Source organism: Astyanax mexicanus, chromosome 25 (assembly GCF_023375975.1).
Source record: "Astyanax mexicanus isolate ESR-SI-001 chromosome 25, AstMex3_surface, whole genome shotgun sequence".
NCBI lineage: Eukaryota > Metazoa > Chordata > Actinopteri > Characiformes > Acestrorhamphidae > Astyanax > Astyanax mexicanus.
In genome coordinates this window covers 5,315,977-5,338,681 of record NC_064432.1, presented here as the reverse complement: position 1 = coordinate 5,338,681, position 22,705 = coordinate 5,315,977, and the positions used below count along the sequence as shown (strand labels likewise).

At 38.4% G+C, this 22,705-nt stretch overlaps 3 protein-coding genes across 4 annotated transcripts in view; 1 reads left to right on the top strand and 2 right to left on the bottom strand.

Annotated features, from left to right (window-relative positions):
• Positions 1-3,435: 3,435 nt before the first annotated feature.
• On the bottom strand, positions 3,436-9,230 carry LOC103036009 (intelectin-like). Its single transcript, XM_022681687.2, has 8 exons — positions 9,047-9,230; positions 8,874-8,957; positions 8,428-8,496; positions 8,088-8,335; positions 7,821-7,979; positions 6,814-6,934; positions 5,513-5,616; positions 3,436-4,706 (listed from the first exon to the last, which is right to left on the bottom strand). Exons 2-8 carry the CDS (start codon positions 8,941-8,943, stop codon positions 4,554-4,556), a joined length of 924 nt encoding a protein of 307 aa, XP_022537408.2. The 5' UTR covers positions 8,944-8,957; positions 9,047-9,230; the 3' UTR covers positions 3,436-4,553.
• Positions 5,570-22,705, top strand: part of hgsnat (heparan-alpha-glucosaminide N-acetyltransferase) — a 37,628-nt gene continuing 20,492 nt past the window's right edge. Inside the window, exon 1 of one of the 2 annotated variants that reach the window (XM_022681686.2) lies at positions 5,570-5,645. Coding sequence is in view for 1 of the 2 variants with exons in the window: in XM_049472486.1 (XP_049328443.1) it covers positions 22,004-22,178 (175 nt within the window). In the remaining variant the exon portion in view is untranslated. Of the gene's footprint in view, positions 5,646-21,906; positions 22,179-22,705 lie in introns of those variants that run through there. The other variant, XM_049472486.1, reaches the window with a different exon arrangement.
• Positions 10,795-16,137, bottom strand: LOC103035384 (intelectin-like). Its single transcript, XM_049472487.1, has 8 exons — positions 15,835-16,137; positions 15,672-15,745; positions 14,146-14,298; positions 13,790-14,037; positions 13,030-13,188; positions 12,017-12,137; positions 11,806-11,912; positions 10,795-11,080 (listed from the first exon to the last, which is right to left on the bottom strand). The coding sequence occupies exons 2-8, from the start codon at positions 15,727-15,729 to the stop codon at positions 10,928-10,930; spliced, it is 999 nt and encodes a 332-aa protein (XP_049328444.1). The 5' UTR covers positions 15,730-15,745; positions 15,835-16,137; the 3' UTR covers positions 10,795-10,927.

Sequence of the window (22,705 nt, the reverse complement as noted above, 5' to 3'; positions counted from 1 at the left end):
TCTTTCTGGTTCTTCTGTTGATTACAGCCTGAGAAACGACCGGCCTCAGATTCCTGTTACTGATCTGAAAGTCCGAACCAGTTGATTGAGACCAGTATCACCTCTTTTTTTTTTTTTATTGGTCTGGACTTTACTGGTTTGCATCCAGAAAGGCTTGAAAGCCGTCGTTATGGGTCTTTGGATGTATTTTGAAGGATGGTTAGTGTGACCTTGCCATCAGTTATACCATGACCCTGATGCTGGTTCCCTGCTTCTCCTTCCTTGGAGCACTTTTTGTTGGTACCAATTACTGAATACCCTGTCCTTTTCGCCAGTTAAACAATAACCCTGTCACTGGTTCCCTGGTTGTTCTTTCTTGGAGCACTTTTGCTAGGTACCAGTCACTGCACAAGAAATACCAAACTCTATCCTTGTCATCGGTTATAGAGTATCATGACCCTATCTCCAGTTCAGTGGATAACCTTCCTTGGAGCACGTTTGGTCGGTACCATTCACTGAATATCAGGTACATGTTAAAACTAGTTTGCTTGGTTCAACTAATTACTAATAATGGTCATGGGTTTTCCATGGAAGATGGGTAAATGAGAACATATATTGACATCCTAGAAGTGAAAGGATGTTGACATACCTCTTAAGTTGGAATCACACATAAGTTCGTGGTAGTCAGTGCTGTAACTATATTATTACTTGATAACACCTATGTGGCAGTTATGATTTATGGTTTGCTTTTATTTGCAGTCCTTATCTCACAATGGACAGAGTCTCAGACAACACCTGCTCATAAGGTCTACTCTGTCAGAGTTATGTTTAATGTGGAAGCAGAAGTTATTGAGGGTGGTTTGGTCATGGGTACAGGTGAGGTGATTCTCTTAGTACAGGTATTCTATCCAATTTAACCTACTATATATATTGTTCTTAAATATAGAACAATACAATATTTTAAAGTATAGGTATTCTATACCAATCTAACTGAATTAAACGAGCAGGAACTGTACTACACAGTTGCAAGAAAAAGTATATGAACTCTTTGGGATTATACTTGGATTTCTGCATAAATTGGTCATTAAATGTGTTCTGATCTTCATCTAAGTCACAACAACAGACAAACACAGTCTGCTTAAACTAATACCGCATAGAAAATTATGTTTCCATGGTTTTATTGAACACATGTTAACATTCACAGTGCAGGGTGGAAAAAGAATGTAAACCCCTAGGCTAATGACTTTTCTAAGAGCTAATTGGAGCCAGGAGTCAGCCAACCTGGAGTCCAATCAATGTGATGAGAGTCATTGGAGTGCCGAAGGTCGCTGGTTCAATAATTGGTTCTTAGGGTCCCTAAAAGTACTCTACTTTTTAGTTTGTGGACAAGACTGGACAAAATACAAATTATGCAAAAGCTCCTTAAAAAGCATGTGGGCATCGGTGGCTCAGTGGTAGAGAGTCCTTCAGCCGTTCACCCTTGGAGTCTTCGGAGTGCCGAAGGTTGAGGGTTCAAGATTAGCACATTGCGGTCTTTTTGGGGTCCCTTAATGTCCTCTCTCTTAGTCATTAATGAGAAGAATGAGACTTAATGAAATGCAAATGATGCCAAAGCACCATAGAACTAACGTGGGTCTTGGTGGCCTGGCTGTAGAGTTCTCTGGGTCTTCGTCCTTGGAGTGCAGAAGGTTGCAGGGTTTGAGACCATGTTGGGCGGTGTCCATCGGGATCTTCTACTTTACTTTGGCCAGTGTGGAACAGGATTGAATAAAACACAAACAATGCAAAAGCTCCCCAGAACACAAAAGGGCCGCTGTGACTCAGCGGTAGAGTCCTCCGGCCCTTGGCGTCTTCAGAGTGCACAAGGTCGAGTGTTCGAGATTGGAGCGAGGCGATCTTCTTGGGGACCCTTAATGTCCTTTCCTTTAGTTAGGCATGAGAAGAACAAAACTTAACAAAACATAAATGAAGCTAAAGCTCTGTAGAGCTAACGTGGGTCTTGGTGGCCCGGCGGTAGTGTTCTCTGGCCCTTCGCCCTGTATTGAACAAAACTGAAAAATACAAATAATGCAAAAGCTCACCAGGACACATGTGGTCCTCTGTGGCTCAATGTACTTTGGCCCTTCCCTCTTGGAGTCTTCGGTGTGCCGAAGGTTACGGGTTCAAGACTGGTTGGGGGCAGTCTTCGTAGGGTCTCTGAATGTCCTCTCCTTTAGTTTGACCTGAGAAGAACAAGACTGAACAAAATACAAATGATGCAAAAGCTCCCCCGAAGTTAAAGTATGGGTATTGTGTCCCAATCCAACTTAATTAAAAGAGCAGCACCTGTCCTATAAATCTGTACTGGAATGAAAGTATAGATACTGTTTCACAATCTAACTCAGTTGAAAAAGAACGCACTGTACTATAGCAAAAGTATCTGAATCGAAAAATCTAACTGAATTAAAAGAGCAGAAACTCAAAAATACTCAATGTATGAGTACTGTTTTATAATCTAACCCAATTAAAACAGCAGAATCTGTACTGTAGTAAATGTACTGTGTACACAAACCCCAAACTATGAGCCACACAGTCACATGTTAATGTCATTGCTCCCATGATGCTTTGAGGTGCAGGTAAGTGCAGAGTGGGCTGGGGCACCTGCCTGTTTGGCTCTTACTGCCCAAAGTGCCTTTTTGTCAAATTTTCTTTTTCCCCAGGTGCTGATGTTTTTTTGACATTCCAGTGCCCCCTGCTGGTGTGAACAAAATTTTAAATTAATAAATTTAAAACCTTTTGTTGAGTAAAACCAGAACATGAATAGAAAAGGTTTAGTGAAGTTAGAAATACACTTATATAAATATTTTATACACAGACTATTTGTGAAACAAAAACATTTGGCCGAATAAGTGTAAAAGACAAAATACATAAAATAAAAATAAAATATATAAATTGTACTGAACAATGAATCATTTATTTTAAGTCATATTGCAGTGTTTTCTGTGCTGCTCTGTGTACAGAGCGAAGTGCAAGTGTGTGAGAGAGCCAGCAGGGAGAGCCAATAATCTTTCAGGTTTAAACTCATTATGTATTCACTCTAGATGCATACAATAAATTAAATAAAGCAGTTAGCATCCATTATTACACTTGGTATCAGTTTACTTCTCAAGTCTCTTCACAAACTGGCCGTTTACCATCTGAAGATAAGAGATATTAGCGGCTAGGATAGTAATAAAAAAGAATTGTGTAAGACAAGATTTAGGGTTGTTGTGTGGCTCAGTTCTGGTTTTATTAGAGCTTAAATGTTTCTAGAATTTATTGATACTACTTTTGTATGTTTTGAGTGAAAGGTTAAGCACGTTTATAAATCACTCTGGATAAGACCGTCTGTCCAATGACATGAATGCAAGATGATCAAAAACAGAAAGATTTTTCTTTTTTAATATGCTTTATATATATATTTTTGTTTCAGTACAGAGAAAATCACAAAATGAAAACATAGAAAATCGTTTCTTGGTTATTGTAACTCTTTAGGTTTTGAAGTGAATTAAACTACAACATGAAGTAAAAACTGTGTAGGGATTGGGGGAGATGGGGAACGTTGGCACAGCTTCATCACGGAACTTTCTTAGTGGTAAATACACAAGATACTTATAATCAATTTCACAAAAACAAATCTCCATTTTTACTGCACATAAGAACTGGTACATCTCAAATAACATCTAGCTAAAAAGTGTTAGCGTAAACCTCGCCGCATTAGTGTTGGTGCTATAAAGATAATATAACTAGCGAAAAATTAGAGGAAGCTTCTACATCACAATATAGCAATAGAGCTATGATATTTAGGTAGTTAGCTAACAAGTAGTGAAAGTTGTATCTCACTTATTAGCACTAGAATTATGAGGCTAATATAGCTAACAAGTAATAGAACTGTTCATAACCTACAAATTAGCACTAGATATATGAGTCTAATATAGCTATCTGTCAAGTAGTGAAAGCATTTACCTCAGAAGATGTCACTGTTGTTATGAGGCTAATGTAGCTAACATGTATTTGGAGCTTATAATCCACTAATTAGCTCTGTTGTTATGAGGCTAATGTAGCTAACATGTATTTGGAGCTTATAATTCACTAATTAGCACTGTTATTATGAGGCTAATGTAGCTAACATGTATTTGGAGCTTATGTTCCACTAATTAGTACTGTTGTTATGAGGCTAATGTAGCTAACATGTATTTGGAGCTTATGTTCCACTAATTAGTACTGTTGTTATAAGGCTAATGTAGCTAACATGTATTTGGATCTTATATTCCACTAATTAGCACTGCTGTTATGGGGCTAATATGTAGCTAACATATATTTGGAGTTTATAATTCACTAATTAGTACTGTTGTTATGAGGCTAATGTAGCTAACATGTATTTGGAGCCTGCTTCTAATCAGTTTTATAATGTCAATGTTGTAATATCTATAATTCTACATAAGAGTTACCATCACCTATTAAGAAACGATTTTACTATATAATCTGTATAATAAAGGATAGATAGAGAAAGAAAGAGAACGATAGAGCTGAAGTTGTCTGAAGTGATCTGGATCTCAGCGGTAGAACAGAAACACAGCAGCTTCAGTGATCTCTTTGGAGGCGCTCCATTCTATGTTAGTCCCGTAGCCGCTCCAGTCAAAACTGGGAAAATCTCCACACTGTCTCGGTGCCGCTTCGGGGAAATGCCCTCCACCCCCGATACAGTACTGCAACACATGACAAAGAATATTCTCATGCTGAATTTCCAAATTTTAACTTAACTATAAACAGAATAAAGAATAAAATAACATTGCTGTTCCCTTAAAATTAGCTGCTGGTGCACCTTCTCAGCATGAACGTGCCACACTGTTAAGATACGAACGTGCCAAAGTCAGAGCTCATCTGGTTCTTAAAGGGAATAACAAGTGACACTTTACGCCCAAAACACACCCATGATTAAGTGAGAGAGTTAATTTATGCCTAATTTATGTGCATTTACAGGCGGGTTTTTTTTTTGGGGCCCTCACAGCACCAAAGACACACTGACATGATCAGTGTATAGATTGCTAAAATAGGGCCCTAAATGTTGTGGAAGGACCTGAAGAGAGCAGTTAATGTGAGGAAACCTACAAATATCTCAGAGTTGAAGCTATTCTGTATAAAGAATGGGCTAAATTTCCTCCGAATTAGTCTTTAGGACTGATTAGCAATTGAAAATACTGAAAGCATTGGTTCACATACTTTTGCCACTTTACATACTTTGTTTAACTGGGTTCTTTTTATCTACTTTATATACTTTTATTTTTTTTATGTTTTAGGTAGTATTCATGCAGAATTATTGTAAATATTTGAAAGAGCTCCCAAACTTTAAAACCCCACTTTGCTCAAGTTTGCAAAAAAAAAAAACTTGCAAATTCAGAGACTTCTGAGCCTTTTGGTAAGTAAAAAAAAAACTCTTTGTAACACTGAGAATCAAATATATCTAAGTTGTTGTATCTAGATTGCTAGATTTTACATGAGTGTGATAACTCACATGTTCTGTATTGCAGCCGGTCGGTCTGACTCCAGAGCAGATGGCCATGGCCGCCCTCTCGTTGTTGAAAACTCTGAAAGCGATGAATCCAGGCTCAAACTCTCCTAAAGGATTCAAATAAAGACAAATAACAGTGAGTACAAAGTATCTTCAAAGTGAGACGGTATCTTAGATCTTTTTAGGCACATCATTTTGTGAAAATCAAAGTATCATGACAGAATGACCAATCACTGCTTCCAAATTTAGCGGATCAGCCAAGATGTTTGGTATCTGTATATGTGCTTAAGCGTGTTTGTAAACCAGCATTACTTAGTATGGTTAACACAGATGCTGGTTAGCTTGTGCACTCTTTGCAGCCATCCCAAGTTGCAAAAAGAAGTTTTTAGGAGGTACCCTGACCTGGACCTGGACTGGGCTGTTATTGAAATGCGGTAGACTCCCGCAACCTCCGGGAGACTTGGCAAGTCTGTCTTTGTGTGTTCCACTACGAAAGGTGTGTAAACACTAAAGACCCTTGAAAGAAGGTGGTCCACAAGTCCTTAACAAGTTCTCCTCTCCTCTTTCTGTTCTCCATGCTTTAGTGTGGCACAATGCAAAGACTGAATCAGTTTCTCTCCTCTCCTGTGATTTTTTTTTAATTTTTTTTTTTATATATATTGCCCACACTTGTGACTCACCACAAGTGAATTTAAACAAGCAACACATGCCTCACACAAAAAAGGTGGCAACAATATTGTCCGGCCTATTTTTAGAGTTTGAAATTATGTTTTTTGTGTTGTTCCATTTACTAAACAAGGTAAAGATATGGACTTTGAGAGAAAACTGTTTACAGTAATCAACCAGATCGATATGATTTTTTAAAATTTAGCCGTTCCGTCAGGTTGGAAGCAGGAACGTAGAGAGCGGACGCACTTGCGAGTGTGATTATTTAAAAACAAATAAACAAACAAACAAAAGAACCAAAAACCTGAAAAAACACGAGAACATAGAAACAGTAAAACATGAAAACAAGTAACTTGACTGACTATAGGATGTAAAACCACAGACGACAGACAGGACACAGGAACAAAGGGCGCTATATATAAACACAGACGGGCACAGAAAACAAGAAACATCTGGGACTAGTAACAAGGGGGCGGAGCTATAAACAAACAGGTGAGCACACTGAAGACAGGGGTGGAGACACGGGATAAACACCCAGGGCACGTGCAGAGGAAAGTACGTAACCAAAGAAACAGACCAGAGGACGAGACTATGACGTGTTCCTTTACAACATACAACACAAAATTCCTAGTACATACCTCTTGGGTTGGGACCATACAAGAACTTGTTGGTAACTTTATTTCCCAAATCGTACACCACCGGTGCAGAAGGTCCATTATTAGTACGGCAAACTCCAAGTCCGTACTTCACTGGGTATTTCTAATCAGAAAATAATAATAATAATAAAAAAAATACATAAACATGCAGTTCACTGTGCAGTTCACTCAAAAGCCATAAGAAGTCATCATAGGATTGACACATTGTCTCAGACAAATGAATCCTATTATTATAGTACTGTATCTGTTTTTTTTAATTGAGTTAAATTTTGAAACAATACTCATATTTTCACTATATTACAGTTTCTGTTCCTTTATTTGAGTTACAGGGGTTGGACAATGAAACTGAAACACCTGGCTTTAGACCACAATAATTTATTGTCCCGAAGGACAGTTCTGAGGTGCACACTGAATTCTGCCGTGATTTGATCAGCCGTGGTTTTTTGTTTTTTGTATACAATCCGGGTTAGCACCCAAACATCCCTTTCAGACAGCTTCCTCTCACAGCGTCCACAGTTAATCCTGTTGGATGTGGTTGGTCCTTCTTGGTGATATGCTGACATTACCCTGGATACCGTGACTCTTGATACATCACAAAGACTTGCTGTCTTGGTCACAGATGCGGCAGCAAGACCTGCACCAACAATTTGTCCTCTTTTGAACTCTGGTTTGTCACCCATAATGTTGTGTGCATTGCAATATTTAGAGCAGAACTGTGCTCTTACCCTGCTAATTGAACCTTCAAACTCTTACTGCTCTTACTGGTGCAATGTGCAATTAATGAAGATTGGCCACCAGGCTGGTCCAATTTAAACATGAAACCTTCCACACTAAAATGACAGGTGTTTCAGTTTCATTGTCCAACGCCTGTAGTCTATAGGACAATAGTCGTAACTTGATACTGTACAGTGTCTGCTCTTATAGCATTGTTTTTACTTGACTTGGAACATTATACAGTACTGTTTTTTCAGTACAGTTTCTGATCTTACCTTGAATAAGCTATAGAGGTTTCCTCCATTGTTGTCGAGAAAGTGGTTTTCGGTGTGGTAGCGTAAGATGGAATTGTACCTCCATTGCTGCGTCTCGGCGTTATTGGGAACGTGCCACACAGACACATCCTGAGCCTTGATGTCATAATACCCAGGATTCTGTGAGAGGAACGAGGGATAGACTGTTAAACAGGTGGGTACAATTTATGGTGGGTTGACATCCAGCACTCCAGTACTATCATCAATAGGTAGTACATCATTATGTACCTTGTAGTCGTCACTGGTGGCACCTTCAGGAGTTCCAAATGTAACCCGATTAGCCCAGGTTCCATCTCCTTCAGGCCTATTAATGTCATTGCCTTGCTGGCTGGACCAGCGGTCACCTACAGTGCACTTCCCATACATGTTGTTCTCGTGCACACTGGCCACCAGCGTCCAGCCGCCTCCAGCAGTGGTCATATCACAGTAGGTCTGGTAGACCACCCCACTCTCCGTTGTCAGGTAGTACAGACCATCTGATTGTGAATAAACATCATGGATTGGTCTGAGTGTAAAATCTGAGTGTTATTCTTTTGGAGAACTTCAAAATGTCCAGATTCAGCCTTACCTGTTTTTTTCTGGTACTTATCTCGAATTTCTTTGCAGCTTCGAGCCACATATGTAGGCGTGACGTCAGCTGTAACGACAGAACGTTGACATACTCTTTATCATGCAAGGTTTCTTCAGCATAAGTATTTACAGATTATAGTGGCAGCACTTAGCCCACTGGACCACTTGGAGCCCCCAGGAGGGCCATTTAAACCAAGGGAGCTCGAAGTTTAAACTAAGAGACAGTTGATTGTTCATAAAAACACATTGTCCTTAACTGTACATTTTAATTAATCGATAAAAATCAATTAATTGCCCTGGTATATGTTCCCAACCCTGTTCTTAGAGAACCCCTTTACAAGGATTAGGAGCCACTCTTTAACTTTAAACTTTAAACTCTTTAAACTTTCATTTAGTTTTACAACATTTTTTTGCACATTTTTAGATTTGTTAAGACGTTCTTACCTGATTCACAGGAAAGCATTTCCGCTGACAGGCACATCAGCAGAAATTCAAACGCCAGTAGAGACGACATGTTTTGAGAAATGTCTGCAAAAAAAAAGAACAAAAAACTGACATTGTTCTGTCACTACATTTTTATCGTTGGATAAGTAGTAAAATAGTAATTAAGACATTACCTGCTGTGCTGTAGTGCTGTTTCTTGATCCGGATGAGTGTCCTGCTGGAGAGAGTGGAGCCTATTTATGTCTCTCTGTCTTGGCAAAAACCCAAGGAAGACTATACTCATAGTGTCAAGGTATGTTTATGTAGTGTATGTATATACTATAACATATAGACATATATACATATAATGTATGCATATCTAGTTTGCACAGTTGTGTGTGTTTACAGAACTGTTTGGTATATTTGTACTTTCATTTGAGGCATGTCGGGTGAGGTTCAGTTTTATTGACAGGGCGCTGTGAGGAGTGGTTTCTTGATCAACAGTGTCATTTATTTAAGGCTATTAATTATTTCAGTGGGCCAGATGTCCAAAGTCTACAGTGTAGGGGTGTCAGTCAATTAAAAAAAAAATTTATGTTAAGCAGGCTCACTGTATAAGTTGAATTTACTTTAAAATATGTGAGAAAACCAGTTGCTTTTAGATTGTTAAGTAATGTTCACTGAGAACTTGAGTTAATTATACCAGAAACCATTATTTATTATGCATGAATAATTAAATATCTTCGTTTGATTGTAGATGTGCCCACAAATGTTCACCTAATTTAAAATCGAGATCTTTTTTTTGTTTAAACTAATTGTGGTTCTACAGTGCTGCAATGAATCACGTTTTTCGAGACTAAGCTTTTAATAACGAGTGTAATATCGGTGTAATATAGTGTAACATTTGGTTTCAATGTCCAAAATTACTGTCTCTAATTCGCCACTGATGGTACATTACCTAGCTATGGTTGGCAAACCTTGCTGAAGATCAGTGATTACCTGTTCAGCAGAAAATTAGCCAGCTTGTGCGTCTGTATGGCGGCAGCACACTGTTTGCAAGCTGTTGTGTATATACCTGGCAACCCTGAGTGTAGAAATAGGACTGGGTAAATTGCAGTGGGCAGATTTGGAGGCTTGATTAGGAGTTAGTTAAAGTAAGTCATTTAACTCTACAAAATATAATATTGAGTAGATGTAAATAATATTCTCTAATCAAAAAATTTGAGACAAAATAAGTAGATATGATTGTGTTAAATGTTAAAAATCTAATTAAAGTCTTAAATTTAATGCTACTCATACTGAACGTATCCGTTGTAAAATGTACTTAATTTACATTGTATTTAAACTGTATTTACCTTTTCCTCCACAATGACTTTACATTAATTTATTTATTCTTTTATTTCTGCTCGAAGCACCGAACAGGTTACATTCAAACATATACATTTTTTAAACTCTTTTTAAACAATTTATTTAAAATTCAAAAAATGTAAAAATGTAAGACAACAATTGGCTCTCACTTTATTTGATTAGAGTGTGCTCCATATTGTAAGTAAATATTACCTAATTTAAACAGCTAACACACACAGAACATAAGGTAAAGTTTACTTTGCATTTCTAAGTACATCACACAGAAATTACACCATTTATTTGGATGATGGGTGTGTCCTCCACCCATAACTGACCATCAGTGTATTTGTCTGATATTAAAGTGTGTTTAACAGTCTGAAAATTTTAAGTATAACAAAAAAGGAAAAACAAAAGAAAACTGTAGGGGGCCAATTTCTTTTTTCACGCCACTGTATATATAAACTACATATACTTATAGTGAGATTACAAGACAAAAATGAGACGATGCAGTTTGAGGGTTTTTTTTTTCACATTTATTTGATTTCTATTTGAAAGGCAAAATTATATCAGCGGATCTTCAGAAAGAAGGAATGAGTTTAGTTTTATTATACATTATGGTCCATCCTCAGATTTACAGCGGAGTCCAGCAGCAGGTCCCAATAACACACTTTCAGAGCATTTATATACAATTCAGTATCCAGTATTTTACACTAGCAGCTCCCAGCAGCTCATCGGTAGAAGAAAAGCACAGCAGATTCGGTGATCTCTCTGGAGGCACTCCATTCTGTATTCGTCCCGTAGCCGCTCCAGTCAAATGATGTGAAATCTCCACACTGCATGGGTGAACCCTCTTGGAAATAACCTCCTCCCCCGATACAATACTGCAACAAATACAGTATATCCATAAGCCAATAGTAAATCAAATATCTATGTAATTCAGCTTCCAAGTCATGTAAAAGCCAAAGAAAAAAAATAGTTTAGGTCCTTTGGAATCTAGAATGCTTAAAGAAATGGGTATACATGTACTAGTGCATTAAAAAAAAAATAGTAATTCAGTTCAAAATGTGAAATTCATATATTATATATATGTATTACACAGAGAGTGATCTATTTTAAGCATTTATTTATTTTATTGTTGATGATTATGGCTTACAGCCAATGAAAACCCAAAAATCAGTGTCTCAGAAAATTAGGTTGTTATTATATAAGTGGTACATTTGGCAGTGTGGTGCTGTAAAATTAAATCTGCATTTCCATAAAAATTGTCAGCGGAGGGAAGCATGAAGTCCTGTAAGATTGTGCGGGAAAAAAAACTGCACTGACTTTAGACTTGATAATAAAACACAGTGGATCAACACCAGCAGATGATAGACATGTCTCTCCAAACCATCACTGATTGGTGGAAACTTCACACTAGACCTCGAGCAGTTTGGACTGTGTGTCTCTCCACTCTTCCTCCAGACTCTGCTCCCTTGATTTACAAATGAAATGCTAAATTTACTGATGATCAGTGATGGTTTGGAGAGACATGTCATCTGCTGGTGTTGGTCCACTGTGCACTACAAATATCAAGACTAAATATCATTGTGTCTTTCTGTTAACTCACATGTTCTGTGTTGCAGCCCCTTATTGGTCTAACGCCAGAACAGATGGCCATGGCTGCCTTCTCATAGTTGAACACTCTGAAAGTGATGAAGCCAGACTCAAACTCTCCTGAAAGAAAGATTCAATATTTATTATTATTTGTTTCTATTTAAACTAGAGAGTACAATAAAACAATTGTTCTTAATTACTAAAACAATAACTGTAAGATATACTTCTGGAGTTGGGTCCATAGAGATTGCTGGTGTAGTCCCTGTTTCCAGTATCGTACACCACCGGGACAGCTGGTCCATTATTAACAAGACAAGCTCCTATTCCATATTTTACTGGGAATTTCTGTGGGCAGAATAAATAAGAATAAACAAATTGGGCACTTGCATTTACCATGGTCATGGACATGATGGTCATGTCAACATTAGGCTTTCACTGATTTTGGACATCATACACCTTTAATACAATATTATATACAGTGACTTCATACCGCTTGAACATTTTTTACATTTTGTCTCCTTACAACCACAATTTTAACGTATTTTATAAAGATTTTAAGTGATACAAACAAACACAAAAGAGCACATAGTTGTAAAATGGAATTAAAAAATATGAATACGGTTTTAATCCAAGCAATTACAGCTGCAAGTCTTTTGGGGGGTTTTCTTTGCCCATTCTTCTTTGCATAATAGATCCAATAGTGCTACACTAAGGAACCCTGAGTGTTCCGGTAAACCAGGGCGATATTAGCTACCGGTTTGTCCCACTTAGCTATAATCTGATGCTAATACTGCTCCAGCAGTGCTAGCCAGGGTTAGCAGCAGGCTACAGGCTGATTATACTCCCCTCTGAACTGGAGAACTAAACTGAAACTCCTGTATAACTCTTTACCTCAGCAGAGTATCTTTACTGCTCTTTACAAACTGACTGGTAGAATTCATACATAAAACACACCGGATTATAAGGCACACTGGTGACTTTTGGGAAAATTAAAGGATTTTACGTGCACCTTCTAGTGCAAAAAATATGATACATGTGGCATGAAGGTTTTTCAGGCTACAGCCACCAATTTGAAAGTCAGAGGTGGCAATTTTATAGTCGTTATAGTGTTTTTGGTTATTCTGTGTAGGTAGGGGCACAAAATACACTTTAAATTCAGTAGAAATCCAAACATATTCACAAGTATTAGTGTAAGTAATGCGTTTGCAAGCCACAAGAGTGTGTTTTTTCTTCTCACCTTGAATAAGTAGAAAAGGTTTCCTCCATGAAGACTGAGGAAGCGATTGTCGGTGTGGTAGCGTAAGATGGAAGCGGTGGTCCACAGCTGTAGCTGAACGTTATTGGGAACGTGCCACACAGACACATCCTGAGCCACGATGTCGTAATACCCAGGATTCTGTAGGCAAGAGTTGCAGACAAGACTATGGCTGAGTCACTGCTACTGTACATAGTTCTTAATGATATCATTTCTGCTTCATTTTTTTTTTAATGATTTGGCTAACACTCGTTTTAATTTGGCCACATTAGAGGGTTCTCTAGCATAAATGTCTTCAATCAGTGAATGTCACTTTTAAACCTTAATTTAGTTTTTTTTTTTTTTTGCCATTCAAAGGTGGAATTGTTTGTGTGCTTTGGGTCATTGTCCTGCTGCAGAACCCAAGTACACCTGAGCTTGAGGTCATGAACGGGTAGACAGACATTCTCCTTCAGGATTGTCTGGTAAACAGCAGAATTCCTGCTTCCAGATCCTGAAGCAGCAAAGCAGCCCCGGACCATCACACCACTACCACCACCATGTTTTACATTTCACGCCACTGTTCTTATGTAGAATTGTAGAATTCTGCCCATTGTACTGTTTACCAAGCTCCCAAAAATATACATGGCTGGGGGTTCTTCGAAATCATCATTAGCATTTGCTGAGAATCCTTACAGCTACTCAAACTATCAGAAAAATGAAATGTGTTTAATATAGACAAACACATAGCATCTTACTGTACCTTGTAGTCGTCACTGGTGGCAGCTTCTGCAGTTCCAAATGTAACCCGATTAGCCCAGGTTCCGTCTCCTTCAGGGGTATTAATGTTATTACCTTGCTGGCTGGACCAGCGGTCACCTACAGTGCACTTCCCATACATGTTGTTCTCGTGCACACTGGCCACCAGCGTCCAGCCGCCTCCAGCAGTGGTCATATCGCAGTAGGTCTGGTAGACAACCCCACTGTCCGTTGTCAGGTAGTACAGACCGTCTGTATGTGCACAAACATCATCATTATCATCATCACCATCTGATTGGTTAGAGAAAGCTAATTGAGAAAAAGAAGAAAGTGAAAAACCAAAAACAGCACCCGGTTTACCTTCATAAATTCGATACTTGTCTCTGATTTCTTTGCAGCTCCGGGCCACATATCTCATCCTCTCAAGAAGCTTCTCAATTTCGTGGTTGGAATTTGAGTCGTTGATGTTGATACACGGAGCGTCCGATTCCTGAATTACGTACATTGCGCTCACTGCAGTGACAGATGATAAATAAAGCACATTATGCTGCAAATCGTTGAACTTGTGGTTCTAAAAGTTCTGGAATCTGCCTCCAGAACTACTGCTTCTCCTCGAGATTTAACCCTTAGAACCCTACGGACGGATTTTCCGTCCAGAATCGCACCTTGTGTTCTCAGCTTAATTACTCAGGAATCCCTTCTCACATAAACATAATCCATATATGGTTAGAAAGGGCGGAACTTACTCTTTCTAAAAAATAGTGATTTCATCCCAGTGCAGTAAAGCTAAATCTACAAGAAACCCATTGAGAAAAACACCTAAAAAAGTGAGATCTCCTTCCCCAACCAATATTATTTACCTTTAGTATTTATTTACCTTTTGTATTTTGTCAACGTAATAATTAATAAACCATGTAATGAACTCAAATCATCAATATTCTTATGCCTTCAACTCATATACACTCTAGCCTAATCATTTTTGAAAAGATATCTTGGGTGTGAATATATTTAAAGTCTATACATTTAAAAATAAGTAAAAACAAAAAAAGAAAAAAAAACAGGAGCTTGGTAAAATGTTGACTAAAACATGGCCAGTTCCAGGAAAATATAACAATTCTGCTTCCTTTTACATTTTAAATGATGATATTTTTGAGCAGCCGTATGTCTTCTGGAGTAAAAGAGATCAGGGCATGTGTCTGTCTGATATAATTACTGTGTTATAAGACCTGAAAGAGGAACTGACAAAAACGGAGAAAAAACACACCAAAACAGCCTAGAGTTTAAAGGGTTAAAGGACAATTAAGTATATTTTTGTAGTAATATTTTCTGTAATAACCCATGACATGACATGTATTCTCAGTGTGCTCTTATTCAGACTGTGTGGTAAGTCTTGCTAATCTGTGTGGGTTTTAGCCTCTAAACCTGCCCACCACCACCACTCCCCCATTCCCAGTTCCACACCCTGAGTTGCCAGGTACAGAACACAACGGCATGCAAACAGTGTGGATATGTGGGAGCTGACTAATTGTCTCCTAAACAGGTAATCGCTGTGCTTCAGTAAGGTTTAGTTTCAGTAGTGAAGAGAAGAATTAGAGGTCTGACAGGTGAAACAGTGCTTAGCAGTAGTTAAGTATTTGCTAAGATGACGAAATAAAAAAGCAGCTTGTCTGGGCCAACACAACTCCACTGGACAACTAAAAAATAAAGGTATTCCAAAACCTTTGACTAGTTGTTTGTATGTTTGTTGATCAGCTGTGTGTCAATCTGGCAACCCATGTGGAACTGGACTTAATAGCAATTTTCCACCCTACTTCTCATCATCTAGAACTAATTTGTTATTTTATAAGAGACTCTTGAATGTTAGAGGTGGATGTAGAGGTACTTACTTGGTTTGGATTCACAGAGGTGTAGACATATCAGCAGCAGAAACCCCAAAGTCAGCATGTTTGACAAAAACACTCTGTGTGTGAAAAGCAATGATCAAAACACTGATCAAAAAGTATATAATAAATATAGAACACTGCATATATTCAGTTATTATTGTATTACCTTGTGATCTAGCAGTATGTAGAGATGAATGTTCTTAAATCTGTGAATGTTCAAGTCTGTCTTGTCTCTCTCTTTCTCTCTCTCTTTCTGGAGTCATTTAGAAATCGCTGCTTATTTATTCTGGTTCCTTATCTCTTGCAATGTTGCCAGTAATAAATAAGGAAGTATTTCTTTGTCAGTGTATGATTAACCTTGGCTAGACAACATTTTTATGTTTTTAATACAGGTCATTTACATTTTAGATATTGTCTGTCCACACATCTATTATACATGGCTCTTGGCATGCATTCATAACATAGAGACTGGACTACAGTAATGTTCTTTTGGCTGAAAGTCCATGTGAATTACTTCATAAGCTCCAGCTAGTTCAGAATCACTGTGGACAGATTCTCCTTCTCGTCTGAGCTGCGGATCTCTGCAGCTCCTCCAGAGTGACCATGGGCCTCCTGGCTGCTTCTCTGACCAGTGCTCTCCTTGCTTGATCTGTCAGTTTGGGTAGAGCATGTTTTGGTAGGTTTGCAGTTGTAGAATACTTTATTTTATATTTTTGTATGATGGATTGAACTGTTCTTTTTGGGATGTTTATGAGGCTCTCAAAGGTCTTGACCCATAGAATCTGAAGGAAATGCTCACACCTTACAACCCTCTAAACCTCCAAAATCCTACTTAGCTGAATTAACTTGTAGATAGAAAGTCAGATATGGAAGCTCTAGTCGCGTTTATATAGATAAACAATGGCTCGCAATAGTATTGTTATATTGGTATATAGTAAACAGGCAAAAGAAATTCAGCCCTTCTATATCATTACGTAGTAGAGCCACCTTTCGCAGAAATTACAGCAGCAAGTCTTTTGCGGTTTGTCTCTACCAGCTTTGTGCATCTAGAGACTGAGATTCAGCCAGGTTGGATGGAGAGCGTCTCATAACAGCAGTTTTCATGTCTTACCACAAATGCTTAATGAGATGTAGGTTTTTCAAGACTTGGACTGGGTCATTCTAACATACGAATATTCTTTTTATCTGAATAAATCTACTGTAGCTCTGGCTGTATGTTTGGGGTCATTGTCTTGCCATCAACTCTGACAAACTTCCCTGTCCCTGCTGAAGAAAAGCATTCCCACTGCATGATGCTGCCACCACCATGTTTAACAGTAGGGATGTGTGTTCAGGGCAGTGATGAGCAGTGTTACTTTTCTACCACACACAGTGCTTTTCATTTTGGTCTCATCTGACCACAGCACCTTTTTCCACAAATTGCAAACGGGACTTCTTATGTCTTTCTTTCAACAATGGTTTTCTTCTTGCCAATCTTCCATAAAGGCCTGATTTGTGGAGTGCATGGACAGATTCTCCTTCTCATTTAAGCTGCGGATCTCTGCAGCTCCTCCAGAGTGACCATGGGCCTCTTGGCTGCTTCTCTGACCAGTGCTCTCCTTTCTCCATCTGTAAGTTTGGGTGGATTATGGCCTTATGTCTTGGTAGGTTTGCAGCTGTAGAATACTATTTTCCATTTTTGGATGAGGAATTAAACAGCGCTCTTTGGGATATTTAAAGGTTGGGATGTGTTTTTATAACCTAACCCTGTTTTAGAGGTTTCCACAACTTTATCTCTGACCTGTCTGGTGAGTTCCTTGGTCTTTATGATGCTGTTTGTTCACTAGTGTTCCTCTAACAAACCACTGAGGCCTTAAAAAAAATTCACAATGATGTGCTACTTTGTGTTGGTCAATCACTTAAAATCTCAAATAAAATACATTTAAATTTGTGGTTGTAAGGTGACAGAATGCGAAAAAGTTCAAGGAGTATAAATGCTTTTCCTGTTTCAGGAAGACAGGAATCATGAGGAAATAACACCATGTTGATTATTACCCATCGTGAAGATAAGATCAAAGCGTTATGTTTTGTCTAATTAAAGAGGGTAAAGTATCGGAATGGAAAAACGTGCCTTTAGCAAAGTTTAACAACTTACCCTACAGCTTCTCTACAGTGTCAGAACATGTGACACAACAGAGAGGATGTGGAATTTGACAAAACAACTTTTTTTTTTGCTTCAAACCTACTTTACACAAATTTACATAACTTAGTGCAGTGTTCACCAGTTTTATCTGTAAAGGGCCAGTAAAACTTTACTATATTTATTCCAACTGTTGCACACTAATTAGAAACTATGTTCTGATTCACCCTACAAAACTTTCAGAGTGCTCAAACTGCTATATTCTTATTAGTCTTACAAAATCATAAATCATAAAACGAGCAACAGAGCAAGAATCAAAAAGCCAAAAATCAAACCAACGAAGAATCCAAAAGAATGGAGGGGCACATCTTTAAGGAATGAAACGCGAACAGGCAACGGAACTCAAATCAGTATGCAACAACAGAAGTTGGCAATACTTCGCAAATAAGCTGAGAGTTATAAGTGTAGCATGTAGCAGATGCTACGATTGATTTGTGGTAGTTTCTGATCAGGAAGCAACATTTGACAATGTTTGTTGTATTTTGTATTTTGTACATTAATTCTAATATTAACATCATATCTAAAGATCTACAATTAGTTCATATGTAGTTTAGCATAATAAAACATTTTGTAAAAACTTGTCAGTCTCCATGTTTGGGCAAAGAGAGAGTTTAAATCTGAGTATAAATCTTGGCAACAGAGAAGACAGAAGAGAACGCAACAGACTCTTGACTCTTACTAACATTAACGTAACTAGCTTTCTAATCCACCAGTGAACTGTATCAGTGATTTAACTGTAACTGTTTTATTTGTACATAATACCTATTTGTTGAAATATCTGCATATTTGGTAAAATTATAGCTTACAAAACGTTGTGTTAATGATTACAGTGTGTACGCCTCATTATCAACACCCCTGACTTTGTTCTTCTCCCACGCTGAGGCCTAGAAAAGTGTGACATGTGCTGTTATTGGGAAATCCTCAGTTGTTTGTTCTGGTTAACTCGTCCCACACGTTTTGATTGACCTTGTAGAGGACAGACAGGTTCATTGTTATGTTTCTTTAGCTTCATATATGCTGTAAAAAAAAAAAGTAATAAACCCTCAACCTTTGGGCAGGAATTCTGACACAGTGCCCAGAGCAGCTGTTATTTGGGTGCCGGGTCATCCTCGACACTGCAGTGACACTGACATAGTGGTGGTGTGTTAGTAGTGTGTGTTGTGCTGGTAGAAGTGGATCAGACACTGCAGCAGTGCTGCTGGAGTTTTTAAACACTACTTAGTGTCCCTGCTGGACTGAGAGTAGGTCATCAACAACATCCTGTGACCTCTGATGAAAAGTTAGAAGATGAGTTGAAGTTGGAGCAGGGACTGTGGGTGGGATTGTCAGTGTTTAAAAACTCCAGCAGCACTGCTGTGCCTCATCCACCATGTCTCTGTAACTGTAGTGCTGAGAATGATCCACCCCACTAATAATAATAATAATAATAATAATAATAATAATAATAATATATTTTTATGTCTTAAAAGTGCAACTGTCTCTGAAGAAAAGCTGTAGTTTAAATAGTTAAACTGTGCTAAAGATGTTATGGGATAGTGGGGGAGTATTTATTTGTTTAGTTTTTTTATGTGTGTATTGTTATTTGTTAGGGTTTTTGATTGATTAAATTGGTGATTTGTGCACTGTGTTTCGGTGCTGCCTAAGGTGGGGTTTGAACTCATACATGCTTTAAAAGAATGGCAGAGGAGAAAATGGCGGGAAAATCAATCAAAGGGCCTGCCACATGGCATGGCCCAAACAAAGCAAGTGGAACCGAACAAACCTAAAGAAACTTAGGAAAACTTTTTGAGAACTTTTCTCTGCTGTTGTGGCTTCTTCTTTTCAGATCTATCTTCTTTCTTCTGTAACCTTTTATTTTTTTCAAAATCTTTTCTCTTCTTTTTTGTGGCTTCTTTTAAGATCTATTTTCTTTCTTTTGTAAGCCTTTTATTTTCTTAGGATCTTTTTACTTTTTCTGGCTTCTTTTAAGATCTATTTTCTTTCCTTTTGTTTTTTTTTCAAGATCTTTTCTCTACTTTTTGTGGTTTCTTTTAAGCTCACTTCTTTCTTTTGTGAGGATTTTTTGTTTTCTTTCAAGATTTTTTCTCCTTTTTCTGGCTACTTTTAAGACCTCTTTTTTTCTTTTGTGACCCTTTTATTTTCTTTTAAGATCTTTTCTATTATTTTTTGTGGCTTCTTTTGAGATCTCTTTTTTCTTCTTTTGTGAGCCTTTGTTTCTTTTGAGATCTTTTCTTTTTGTGTTACACACTATTAGCGGCCATCTCTCTACAAAGGTGTAACAAGCAACTGTTGCATGAATGTTTTTATGTTGGGTCTCACAGCTGAGATTGTTCAGTGCTAATTACTGCTGAGGATTCTGGGACTTGGAGTATTTTTGGCCCAGACCCACTAGCTTTTTTTGCTGAAGCGTCCAGGCCCTCTGCTGGTGGTTCTTACAAAAGGCATGTTTTTCTGTTTGGAATACCAGATTTCATGGTTCATGTCTTCTTAAAATAGAATGTGTATCATTTTAATAACACCTATGACCAACACAAACTGTTCAACAACAGATTCAGAGCGTCTGTCTCTGACTTTACAGCTACAATTTGGAACAGGTCCTGTAGGTAGCATCTTTAATTGTCTAATTGTGCAGACAGTGAGTGATTAAACACAGTGTTTAAAACTCCAGCAGCACAGCTGTGTCTGATATACTCCTAGCAACAGAATACACACTGCCAATGCTTCTGCAGTGCTAAGATAAGAATGACCCACCACCCAAATAATAAATGCTGTGTGGTGGTGGTCTCTCCTGTGGGGTCCTAACCATTGAAAAACAGGCTAAGAGGAGGATAAAGTATAAAGTATGAAGAGAAACAGAAGGACAACAGTGTGTCCTTTAGCTCAGTGGAGCTGAAACAAATTGATAATTGCTGTAGAAACAAGAAAGCAGTCATAATGTTGTTATACTTGATCATTGATCATCCATAAGCATAAGATCCATGTGTGCCATGTATATCTGAATAGTGTGCTTGGAAGCTAACATTTTTCTAATGCCCTGCATATTTTAGTGCATATGTTTGATTGTGTAATTCAATAAAAATGTAACTCTTCTTCAGTGACTAACCAAACCGGTAAGACGAGTCAGTCGTACACAATGAAAGTGAAAGGAATGATGTTGCAATGAATTCAGGCCCAAATTAAGATGAGAAACCCATTGCGAGGCCTGAAACTAAAAAAAAAACCACACAATTAAAATGGAAGTCAGTGAAAGCAATCTTGGTCGATTTCAAGACGTTTAGAGGCAGGACTGGCTGTCCAGAACAGTCACAGCTTTTTATATTGGCAGCAGTATGCTGCATTGCTTTTCTAAAACATGTCAAGTCCGTCACCAGTGTTTTGGTGTGTGGTATAGTTACAGTACCTCTAGACATGTGTCTGTCTCTCAATGTCAGAAAACCTCAGTCATTGCTATGTGAGTGTAGAGAAGCATTGTACAGATCAGAGCTTTTACTAATCGTTAATATCTTACATTTCTTGCTCATGTTTTTTGTTTTTTGGACTACAATTTTTCCTGGGTCGCTTGAGTTCATGCACACGAAACCACTTGCCAGGTTGAGCGACGCCGAGAGTCTGACGTTAAGTGAAGTTTAAGGGTTAACTTTCCCTAGCACTCAGTGCTATACCTTTATGACTAAGGCTGTATCTCTGAAAACATTTAGTCCTATGAGTTTTATAGCTGTAAAATTGACTGTGGGGGGAAGGCAGGTAGGCGTTCTCTGCTGCAGTGCTGTTAGCCAATCAGAGGCAATATGTTTGCATGTATGAATATTCATGAGCAAGAGCCGACATCCTGTTTTTCTTCAGAGACCAAGGCTTTTTTTTTTTTTTCCAAAAAACGACTTACATGACATTCAATAATATTAGAGACCACAACTAGACATTTTAATATGAATGAAAAAATGATGAAATGAGGCCGTTAAGATAAATAAAAAACATGATGTCCATTAAAATTGTTGGTTATAATACAACAAATAAAAATTAGGTAGTGTACACTAGGTAGTGCACTAGGGGCTCTGCGGATTGGGACGCGCCCTCTCTGGTCTCTCGCAGGCAGGGCGGAGCGGCGGGAGAGTCTATCCGCGGAGAGAGCGCTGTTCGGGGGGGTGTGGGAGAGTCTATGATGGGGAAAAGGGAAACTCTGACGTCTGGAGGAGAAAACACAGAGGCGGAGGAGGAGGACGGAGCCGCAGCGGAGGACATGGCTACTAAAAAGCAGTATGGATCGATTTTCCTCGCGTTACTAGCGGCGTTTCTTGCCTTGTGTGTGGCTCCTCTCACAGCAGAGCTCCCCTGTAAGTAGATCAGTGAGTGTGTGTTTATTAACTGCATGCGGTCAAAGTACACACACACACACACACACACACACTGACTGTAAAGCAAACAAACAGCCGCATTAAACACACAGTGGACACACGGTCTGTGTGTAATAGCCTGTACAGTGAGACACTTATTCATTATTATCTAGGTTGGTCAACTAGGTTTAAGCTAAGTAGGGTTAGCTAGCTGCTGGGTGCTAAAGCTAAAAGCTAAGCGCTTCCTTCCCTTCAACTGCGATAATGAACTTGTAACTAAGGGGAGTGAGCTCAGATCAAATTAGTGTTCTTTACCTTACCTACTGTGTGTTTCTGGAGCCACGCCAGAAAAAAAAACAACACACAATAAAACTTAAATATAATTAGTCTACAGTTTGTTTAACTAGCTAGCTTAACTAGCTAACCAGATAAGTAGCCGGTCTTCCTCTCAGTTTGTTAGTTAGGTTAACTAGCCAGGTAAGTTAACTAATGCTAGCTGAACTGACTATTTTTCCTCTCAGGTTGTT